Here is a 12,086-nt window from a genome sequence, read left to right on the forward strand (position 1 = left end):
AGCGGTGATGCTGAGTCATTTTGTTTTCTTGGGATTTTTTGTTGGTTTTATTTATTTATTTTTGGCCACTGTTTGCCTCATGGCTGCAACAGTTCTTTCAAAGAAGGAAACCAAATATCATCCAGAGTGAATTTGTATAATACTAATGACTTGCAAGCCAACCCCTGAGCAGTCAAGGATATGATGCTTCTACTTGCTGAAAGAAAAGGAAACTAGGGCTTGCTGTTACAAAATGTCCCATTACATCACACCAGTTCTCTTCAAATAAATGATCAGTGATACAGCAAAGAAAATAATATAGATCAAGAAAATGTGGTATCCTCTTCATATATATATTTATATGTTTAAACAATATATATATTTGTTTGTTTTGTTTTTTGTACTTCCTGAAGGTGCTCCATGTGTAGAGAATTAGAGTACATTGGGTGCAGAGTGGTGGTTGGAGGTTAGGGTCAACTTTGCTGTCCGCTCCGTGGATTTTACAGGCGATTTGCTCTTTGCTTTAAGAAGAGAAAGTGATATTGGAAAAAGTCAGCACTTTTAGATTAAAGCAAAGCACCCTTCACAAAGCCACAAACAAGAAGCAGGACAGAAAGTCCATGGCTTGTAGCTATCCTCGCACCTGCGGAAGAAGTTATAAGATATTCGCTCATCTTGCAGATTTCCAATGCTCCTTATAAGGCTGTTTAAACACATACATTTTATATATTTAATTAGCTCGCCAGCTTGGCTCTGGTGCCCATGAATGTCTTGGCATGCACTGCAAATAACAACACATACAAAGTATTTCAGTCCCAGGGAGGTTCTTTTTTTTTTTTTTTTGTATGTCTTTTTAAACAATGTAATCTAATTATAATATACATAGAGAAACAAATCTAAACACCTTCCACCTCAAAACATTCCTTACAAAATAATTTCTGAAGTTGCTCTGTAATGAGAGTATTTTCTTACTAACAAAACAGTCTATTGTTGCCAGCAAAATATTTGCTTGCAAAATAAAAGCAATGCTAAGGAACCTGGGAGAATGGCAGTGCAATGTAAGGGAAGAAATGTATGCTAAACTGTTTGGAGTATATTTATTTTTGAGTAATGAGATCTTTTGATGTTTTTTTTTCTCTTCAGAAAGCTAAGAGAATGATGCTTAAACTGTGGCACTAGATTTAATGTAAGATCCCTTAGAACTATGCTAATTAAAATTGAAAAGGTGGCATAGCAAGTATTTTGGAGTTCTAGATGTGTGACATGCTAGGTGTTAAAGTGTGAGACCACTGCTGTACATCATAAATACATAAAGGACTTGCATTACTTTAGGGGAAAGTTGTAAACTGAATCTGGCCATATTCTTCATTAAAGTTCTGTTTATAAAGGGTTAATAAATGATTGATTAGATGTTACAAATACGATCAGCATGTGTTTATAGATGGCGGTCAGGTCACCTGTAGATAGCGCTGTCAATGCTTATAAACAACCTGTTGTGGTTTTGAACCCTAATAACTGATTTAACATTGAGGAAAACAGTTACTAATCCTTTATAACCTATCTCCATATCGAACTTCAACATCAGGTGTGACCCTGAATTTTCTTATCACAAAAAAAGTGCACATATGACTTCATAAAGCTATAATATGCATTATTAGAAGACAAAGGAAGTTAGTGATATCAAAGATGCTAGGACAAGTGGGGTTTTTTCCCCTTCAGTTTACAGATGTCTGTCCAGTTAAATATCTGTCCTCTTTTGCCTAGAGAATATAGTTTTAGGTAAAAGCTAAAAATATTTGCTTTCCTTTCCCTGTTAGAATGGAGATCAAATTAAATTTCAGATCTCAATATACTGCCTCCTTTTGCAAAAAAAAGTGTGGCTCATTGTACATGGAATTAATATGAGTAACTGGCCGAACTGTGACTTTTATAGGCAGAAGTAGCCATTACAAGGATTTTTACCCACTGTAAACACATGAGGCTATCTGAACTAACTGAGGTATTGAAAATACCCCTGTAGGGGTAGAACAAATGAGGACTTTGTAATGACACCCACTGCACTCCAAAATTGGATTTTCAAAGGGAGCTAAGAAACCTGTGTGCCCAACTCCCATTGAAAGTCAGAGGGAGTTGAGAACATAAGAACGGCCATACTGGGTCAGACCAAAGGTCCATCTAGCCCAGTATCCTGTCTTCCAGCAGTGGCCAATGCCAAGTGCCCCAGAGGGAATGAACAGAACAGGTAATCATCAAGTGATCCATCCCCTGTCGCCCATTCCCAACTTCTGGCAAACAGAGGCTAGGGACACCATTCCTGCCCATCCTGGCTAATAGCCATTGATGGACCTATCCTCCATGAATGTATCTAGCACTTTTTTGAACCCTGTTATAGTTTTGGCCTTCACAACATCCTCTGGCAAGGCGTTCCACAGGTAGATTGTGTGTTGTGTGAAAAAAAATACTTATTTTGCTTGCAATATTCAAGATGTCGGTGTACCATGAATTTATATAGAGTCAGTATGATATTTTCTGTCTGATTACTTATCCCTTTCTTAATGATTCCCAACATTCTGTTAGCTTTTTTGGACTGACGCTGCACATTGAGTGGATGTCTTCAGACAACTATCCACTCCAAGATCTCTTTCTTGAGTGGTAGCAGCTAATTTAGACCCCATCATTTTATATGTATAGTTGGGATTGTGTTTTCCAATGTGCATTATTTTGCATTTATCAACACTGAATTTCGTCTGCTGTTTTATTGCCCAGTCACCTCATTTTGAGACTCCTTTTGTAACTCTTTGCAGTCTGCCTGGGACTTCACTAACTTGAGTAGTTTTGTATCATCTGCAAACGTTGCCACCTCACTGTTTACCCCTTTTTCCAGATCATTTATGAATATGTTGAATAGGACAGGGCCCAGGACAGACCCCTGGGGGACACCAGTATTTATCTCTCTCCATTTTGAAAGCTGACCATTTATTCTTACCCTTTTTGTCCTATCTTTTAACCAGTTACTAATCCATGAGAGAACCTTCCCTCTTAACCCATGACTGCTTACTTTGCTTAAGAGCTGGTAGCTTAATTTCTTTATTCTCATTTGAAAATCTAATGTACAGTAGAATATAATATTATCTGATATTAAGGACTTGATTCTGCACATAAGTAAATTTGCTCACAGGACTGCAACGGATGTACTCGCTATGGATAATTGCTCACACCCACAACTGTTGACAAACTGGACCCAAACGCCACTGCAACTCAGTTTTATTTGTTGCTTGTAGTATCTTATATACATCATCTCTTTTTATCATGGAACGTACCCTTTCTTTATATGCTTTACCTTATTTTAAATCAAGCTTATGGTTCATCATATTTTCAGGAGATTTCCCTCTGTTCCTTAGTTAAATGAGGACTTTTATCTACAGTTAGACTAGCTCATATTATTTTTATATTTGCAAGTATTTTTACTATCATTTTGTGATCTTTGTCTTATCCATAGAAATCTATTTGAATTGATCGATCAAATTCTTTAAAAAGTCATTTGAATCACACCTTCTCTGCATGAGATCTACAGCACAGTTTATGCACAAATGTTCACAAATCCCATTTGGATATTTTTTAAAGAGGCCTATTTTGAACAATTATTTAATGACAACATAACTTGACAGTTTGAAAACCGTAGCATGATGTTGAAGGAAACTACTACCTTACAAAATGAAATTGACCTAAGTGTTTCAATTTTGGAAAAGGCAAAACTGCAATATTTGCAACCAATCTTTTCTTTTCAGCTACCATTTTGTAGAACACAGAAATGATGATGCACTGAATAATCAAGATTTCAATAATCAATAATCTTTTCTCTCAACCATTGCATAAATGTATGCTCCAGATTATATCATTTCCAGCACACAAATTGCAGGCTCTTCTGTTTCTGCTGGGGTGGTTTTGTTTGTTTTTTCAAAGATTTTTAGATCAGGTTTTATACAGCATGTGCACGTTAAAGCTTAAGTGAGCTTATTGGGAACAATCCCATTAAAATATTTAAAATTTCTTAATAAAAAGAGGCTGTTAGGAATATCTGAGGTTACTTAGTTATGTAACATGGTCATCATGGACCTGCATCAGAATCCTTAAGCAGTCTCAGGGGTTGACCCTGTAGCATCCCAATGCAATATTGGAGTCTTACTTTTTCTAAGTACTTTTATTTCTTTTCAAAATGCTCATCCAATCATGAAAGCCACATTCCTAGTAATATGTCCTATCAAATAAAATTGATTTCTAAGCTACAATGAATATGAGTGAGTATGAATGATGGTGAAGATTAAATGAACTTTTATCTTTTCAAGGATACCTTTGAAATACTGTAGGAATCTAAATGTATTCAGATTTTTCACTGAAGCACTGAATACGTTTCTTCAGTCTCATACTGGCTCAAACATCTCTCTTCCCTATTTGCAGGTAGTGGGAAGCATATACAAAGTACAGACCACATTAAAGCAATAAAACAAAAAGCAACTGTTTAAGTTTCCATCCTGTTTCTTTTGAAGTCACTGATGGAAGCTATCTTTTATTCCTCTCAATTTCTTCTTTTAATGATATGATAAAGCACTATGTAACAGAAATAGGCTGCGGTGCACCTTTCAAACCCAGATCTACATTTCCCAAAAGGTCGGGTGGGGAGGGGGGCGGAAATCTGGCCTTTTGGTTCAACACTTCATATAGACTAAAGCCAGATGCAAACTTCATATCTGGATCCAGATCCAGATGTTCCCGAAGTTCAGGATGCTCAGATCCAGGGTTTTGGTTCAGATGGACTTCTAGTGTACATGTCTTGCCAGAGCATGAGTAGCACCACTGGAACTGTGAGCACAGCAATGCTAGTTACAAACTGTTTATCTGGCTGTGGATTTCCAAAGTTTATCACTCATATGCCTACTATTTCTAAAAGGTTTTTTTTCTATAATTAACAAACTAACAGCTAAAAGAGATTTTATTGCACAACACGAGTGCTGTGTAAAGCTTGAGCATGATTGTCAGGATCCAGGATAGTGGTCTGAAGAAAGAATGGATGTGTGTGTGCACTATTGCTACATTACTAAAGAAATGCTACTTAATATGTATACTAGCGATTCTCAAACTGTGGTCTTTGAACCACTGGTGCAGAGCACTTGCTCATAGTGAGAGGACAGCTGGCTGGTCACATGGTGCTGGGTCTTCCTTTTGTTCCAGCTGCTAAAGTGCATTGAAAGAAGTGAAACATACATTAAATATTTTCCTAATGTTACTTTTCCATGTAGCTAAATATTCTATTTGCCACAGACATGAGTGTGCATGGGAGGAGAGGGTTCTATGGGAAACTCTTAAAATGTGGTGCACACTATGAAAATCTCTGAGAATCCCTTTGATACAAATATGTGATTTTACTTAAATGCCAATATGATGGTGGGGTGTTGAATAGTGTTCCACACACTTATGAAAAATAAAAATTAACAAATTTTGGCCTTAGTATTGAAAATAATAAACCCATCTTTAAAGCTAACATGGACACATCTATCCATGTTGTGTACATATCAAGCATGATACGTACAAAAACCTAAATGTGTACATATACTGTATATTAGTGAATGTTAACTTTATTCTGCAATTAGCATTATTGTTAGAATGTCAACATTTTAAATGTTACTTTTCAGCAGAAGGGATGATTTCAAAAGTATAACTGCAGAATACAATTGGTCAATTGGTCATGTGACTCATGCTAGGCTGACAGACCTGATAATGAGAGTAGAGTCTCCAGCTTCCATTTGGTTATTGATCATACACAATTTTACAGACAAAGTCAGATTTTAAAAAATCTGTTTCCTATCATTTGTTTTTGTTTTCCCTTAAGGTTGAAAATACCAGTTACATAAATTTTTAAACTGTTTTAGCTCCTTCTAGTTGCAGATGTATTCGCCCAAAGTCCCTAAAATGCTTACCTAGCTGAGGTGTAAGGCAGTCTGCTTCTAGGAGCATGGAACTTCAACAAAATTAGTTAGGTACACCCTTAGGAACAGCTAACCTCTGCAGAATGCTTAGTTACTGAGTGCCTCTCATACTCCCAGCTCTTCCTACCTTGCAGATATACTAAATTCTAATGGCCAGATCCTCTTAGAACTTTACTCACAATGAATAGTATCCTACTCCTGAGACAGTCCCACTGAATGCAGGCTGGTTAAGAATGTGGCCTTCAGGATTTGGAATGTCAGGAGAAGTCTCAGATTAATGAGTAAAGTGTAGGTTTGGTGCTCAGAGATCAGGACCAGTACAGTTAAGCACAAACTTTTCAGGTCATCATGTGGTCTCAATACAGATCACCTGGCTTTCAACACCACATTTGTATATACATTTATAATGTTTTTTTAACTACACTGAATGCCTTGTATTCTTCTGATCATCTAAATCATAAATAGAACTGTGTGAAAATGTGGCTGTTTTGTTTTGCAAAAATTTATGCCGGCATTTTCTTCAGTTCACGGTTTTCAGACTTGGACCCTCCTTCACTCCTATTAGTTTTTCTGTGTGATTTGAGTTTCAAATAAGTCTAAAAGCCAAATCCAGTCAAAATTCTGCATAATTTCCATGTAAAATCAATCCAGGATAATTTAATACATGCCCTAAGTTCATTCAAACTATTTATGAATCTTAAACCAGATGTATCGAAAGGTTGTCTGAGTACTGTGTTTGTAAAAACTGGTCAAACCAGGAAGGTACATTTAATTTCAGCTTTGATTGTGTATTATTTCACACAGTCCTGAAATGAATAAATTCCTTCTCTGCCCTCATTCTATCCATCTTTGTCCTTGTTCAACTGTGGAAATCTCAACCTTCCTATGTTTTTTTCTTACCAGATATATAAAAAAAAAAATTCCCATCCTGAATCAGGCCTAAAAGTGAAAAATCATAAAATTTTTCATGAACCAAAATCTGGAAAAAAAATTGGTCCAGGTCAAACAATCATTTTATTTTGAAAATTTCAGTGTCTTTCATTTTGATTTCAACCTTTGTTCATTTTTTTTAAATAATCTATATGTAATGAAATTTCAAGCCAAAAGGTCACTTGGACTTGAAAAAAACATGTTTCTATATTTTTTACAATGAAATGTTTTGATATTGTGACAATTTCAAAACTTTCTTCCAATAGTTTTTATGAGTAAGGAGAACTCATCAAACTGACCCTGGTTTGTAAACAGCTTTGGTTTCAACTACAAGGCATTTTCCAATTAAAAAAAAAAAAGCATTCTTTATCAAAAAAAATTCCTGACCTGTTCTACTCCTTCTCTCTCTTATGCAACTAAAATGTGCACACATACTATACTTTGAAGAAATTCACCTTAAACTAATCTGAGAATGAATTGTATTTTGGGGAAGGAATTCTTTCTACCCTTAGCCTTCAGTGCCCATTATTAATGTATGTCTGTGAGGAGTTAAAGATTCCAGATCCTTGCCACCAGACTGTAACATTCTGGTCTGAGCTGGTGGTGGTGCAGGGCTACCTCAGCCTATAGGTGAGCTGTCCCTTCTTGAGGAACCTAGTGACTCGGGGAGCTACACAGACTGTATCATCCATTCCTGAACTTCGGGACTGGAACTGTGACGTGCCATTGCATAAGATGAGCCATGGAATGGAGGAGAATCCTTGAGTGTGCCCCTTCCCTGCACACCTATCATAGAATCATAGAACTGGAAGGGACCTCAGGAGGTCATCTAGTCCAGTCCCCTGCACTCATGGCAGGACTTAGTATTATCTAGACCATCCCTGACAGGTGTTTGTCCAATCTGCTCTTAAAAATCCCCAATGATGGAGATTCCACAACTTCCCTAGGCAATTTATTCCAGTGCTTAAACACCCTGACAGTTAGGAAGTTTTTGCTAATGTCCAACCTAAACCTCCCTTGCTGCAATTTAAGCCCATTGCTTCTTGTCCTATCCTCAGAGGTTAAGAAGAACAATTTTTCTCCCTCCTCCTTGCAACAACCTTTTATGTACTTGAAAACTGCTATTATGTCCCAAACAAACCCATTTTTTTCAATCTTCCCTCACAGGTCATGTTTTCTAGACCTTTAAATATTTTTGTTCCTCTTCTCTGGACTTCCTCCAATTTGTCCACATCTTTCCTGAAATGTGGTGCCCAGAACTGGACACAATACTCCAGTTGAAGCCTAATCAGCGCAGAGTAGAGCAGAATAATTACTTCTCGTGAATTGCTTACAATACTCCTGCTAATACATCAGTGTGCCCCTCCTCTGCACACCTATGTAAGGGTCTGTCACTTTCTGACTTTTGGTGTTTTGGAAAAAGGAATAACCAGAGCATTAGTTAAATTATCAGAAAATGTTAAGGGTAGGAACATGACAGGGACTACTCCATAAGAACTCCGCTTAAACCTCTGTGCAAGCTACCTAGACTTAGTCCAAGCCTGTAGGTGTAATCAGGTGCTCTCTGCTCACTTTATCTTTCCTTCTTCTGAATAGTGGGGCAGGTGAATGGGTAGAACTCTGGCTCTGGCTCCACAACTTGCTGGCTAGTACAGCAAAACAGTGCAAGCTGGTGGTGGTGTTTGCTGCTGGTGGAGGACAATAACAAATTACTATACACCAACCTTCAAAGCAAAGGGGAAAGCTGGGGAGGGAACTGTGCCTGCATTATGTTTCTGAGTCACGATGCCTTCCTGGGTTGGTGCCACATCTTGCTCAGAGCTGTGTCTAGAACTACAATCTAGCCCAAAATTAGGAGGATTTGAAAACACTTGTAAGGACAAAGGCAGAGAGAAAATACAAACATGCACATAAAAGAATAAAATGAGACTCACTTTGCTGAAATGGAAGGAGGAGCAGAGTGGTCCAAAACTGGCAAGGAGAAACCTATGTAAGGGGTAATGATGAAAAGGAGCTAGGACTGATTGTGGCTAGAAAATAAGGCATCCATTTATAATCTGCTATGGCTGCAAATAAGGCTAGTGCAATGTTAGGGTTGGTTATAGATGCAGGACATAAAGTTAGTAGACCTCAGTGTGGCACTGCTATGACCGCACATTGAATATTACTTTCAGTTCTGTGGACATCAAAAGGAAATCAGAGAAGACCAACATAATTGACCAAAGGCTTGGAAGGATTGCAGCCTTGGCATTATTTTTGGGTTCTCCCTTGCCCTTAGCCCATGCATGGAGGCCACAATCAATCATGCTGCTTCCTCCTCCACAACATCCTAAAGATGCATCCTTTTCTTTCTACCCCTTCAAGCAAAGCTCTTGTTCATCATTCATTATTTCCCTTCTTGACTATTGCAGTATCCTCCTAACTGGGCTTCCAGTCACACACTTCTCCCTGCCCTCTTCCAGTCCCTGTTTCCAGTCCCTACAAAATACTGTTGTTCAAACAATCTTTCTTGCAGATCAGTTTGACTGTGTCATCCCACAGGCTCTGAATGTGGAGTAATCTTGTAAGTGGTAGAAGCTTCATCACTTGGGACTTGTCAGACTAGACTGGACAAAACCCCAGAAAAGATGCTGGGTGCAATCAAGTATTTGCAGGAAGATGGGCTGGACAATCTAATTGGCTGTTCCGTGTCTAACATATATTATTTTATAATTCACTGTATCCATTCAGCATTGAACCCAAAAATCACTGTTTGGCCTGTTTCATTTTAAAGTGTAAATTGTTTTACACTATATTACTATATACACATATATGACTAGGCAAGATTTTTGCCATAAGCATGACCAGGAGATCTTGACATGAAACTGTTTAATGGAAGTTCATTTACCCCATGATATGTGGCATTCATGTGCGTTGCTGCTAATGATGTGAACTCACTAGGTTCAGCACTCTGTTTAAATACTTATGAGAAGCTTATCTAAACTTTGTTTTGGTCTGGAAATGAGGCCAGAAATCTTGCAAGGACAGCTTTTTTCCCATGAGAATACTGCTACTTTGCATTTCTATAGCGCCTTCCATTTAAGAACCTCAAAGCAAATATAAAAACATGAAAGACCCTTAGCAATCCTGTGAGAAAGGTAAGTAGTAGTGTACCCACTGTACAAATTGGTACAATGAGACACAGAGAGATTACCAGTGATTTGCCTGAGTTTGTGGAAGAGCAAGGATTAGCGGTCAAGTCAGTATTAGAGACCAAATGTCCTGTACTCTAACAACAAGAATATTTTTCTCTCCCAGGTACTTATAGACTTAAGCTGTCTTGGGAAATATTGTGAGGCTAACAGCTTGTCTACATAAACATTTAGTTTGCCGCAAGGTGGGGTGTGAATCAACCCCTAACCCTGACCCTAACCCCGGCACAAGGTAATGGGTTGAGCTCTTTCCAAATTTTGAGCAAAGGATCTATTCAATTCTTGTATAATCTACTAGTCACCACTGTGCTTCAACATGGACATTCCAAGCTATATATTTAGTGTGTTGTCACTCTTTATTTTATCCTTCTCTTCTTGTCTGGATCTTATAACTTTCTTGACCCACTTCAGACTAACCCTTCAGAGTATGAGGTTGTATGTATCAGTAGTTCTCAGTCATGAGTAGGGATGCTCGTACTTCAGCCTTTTATGACCCATATCTGAGTTCCCTTCCCTAATTTAGGGCCTGATTCTGTAATGTTTTCCTCACACTGAATATTCTTTACTCATATGACTATTCCCATTGACTTCAACGGTCTACTTGCATGAGTAAATACTTTTCAGGGAAAGGGTTGAGATATAAGGGGCCTTTGTATACAGGCCTCTGAAATGTCACTGCTGGTTACTCACACTGGATTCAGGGGGAGCGCAAGATCCAGTGTTGGTAAGAATAGGCACAGCAGGTTGCAGGCTCTGGTAGTCCAGCTAAAACCCAAACAGTAAATTGGTACTTATTCCTAATATTTGGAAAACATTGGCAGTATGTTCTGGGAATACTCATATTTGATTCCTTGTGCACTGAACAATGTTCTTCTTTACTTCCCCACTGGGAACAGTGGTCTTAAAATATCTTTGACATTTTTTAAAATGCATGATACACAAAGGAATAAACCATTGCTTTAATGCTGCTTGCTTACCAATGCCCTAGAATTTGTTTGAACTGACATTTTTAATTGTTGACAGCTGTATGGCTGATCAGCTTCTCAAACTTTATCTTAACTAAGCATGGCTGTCACACCTTCTTATTCCTTAAACCCAAACCCAAAATAACAATACAGCTTCTGGCTGGTTAATAGACTTTCAAATTATCCACAAAAATGTGAGTCACATTTCAAAACTTAATTGCACCAGTCCCCTTCTCCTACATACCACTCATCCATTCCTCAAAAAAAAAATTATTAAAAATATATATATATAAATATGTATATATATGTGTGTATATATATATATATATATATATAAATCCTAACTAGGATTGGCCCTAATACTATCTCACAAGTGTTGCAGAAGCACTTCTATAAAAAGAACGTCTGCAAAAATAAGCTTGTGTGTGTCACAGACACTGAAGAATTGTTGCTCATTACAGAGAAATCTCTGTGCTACATATCACCTTTTGCACCCAGCTGGCAATGTTCAGCCTCATCTTTTAGATGTGGTTAGCCTGATTGTCCCCTCATTTGCACTGGTGTAAATTGGAAGTAACTCCATGAAAATCCACTAAGTCGTATTGGTGTCAAAATCGAGTGATGGGAGAATCAGGCCTAGAGTGTTTCTCTCAATGTTTTAATTTCATCGTCCCACAAATTCTAAATCACTGAGCTTCTCAATCATTCCCTTTACATCTATTTTTTACTTTTTCCCCCAGGGCAGTGAGGGTAGGGGTGGTTAGAACCATGGGCAGGCCTTTGCTAGTATTTTATGTGGTAAACACCTAGCACATAGCATGGTCACCCACATATATTTTTGTATATATTTCAGGAAATAAATAAATGTGTGAGCTCTTATTTCAGCAGATGAAGATTCAGGCAAATAGAGTACTATAATATTTAAGACCTGGTATAAATCAACATTGCTCCATTTAAGGTAATGGGCCTACATCAGCTGAGAATCAGGCCCTTAATGATTTAGTGACAACCTACTGCCTCTTCCTCAGTTCTTAATT

The 12,086-nt window shown here is 37.8% G+C and overlaps 1 protein-coding gene across 2 annotated transcripts in view; it reads right to left on the reverse strand.

Moving 5' to 3' along the window:
* Positions 1-411: 411 nt before the first annotated feature.
* VSTM2A (V-set and transmembrane domain containing 2A) overlaps positions 412-12,086 on the reverse strand; it is a 32,407-nt gene continuing 20,732 nt past the window's right edge. The window contains exon 5 of one of the 2 annotated variants that reach the window (XM_077809203.1): positions 412-500. In XM_077809203.1, the coding sequence (XP_077665329.1) occupies positions 412-500 (89 nt within the window). Of the gene's footprint in view, positions 501-545; positions 623-12,086 lie in introns of those variants that run through there. The other variant, XM_077809204.1, reaches the window with a different exon arrangement.

This window comes from Eretmochelys imbricata, chromosome 2, assembly GCF_965152235.1.
Source record: "Eretmochelys imbricata isolate rEreImb1 chromosome 2, rEreImb1.hap1, whole genome shotgun sequence".
Lineage (NCBI taxonomy): Eukaryota > Metazoa > Chordata > Testudines > Cheloniidae > Eretmochelys > Eretmochelys imbricata.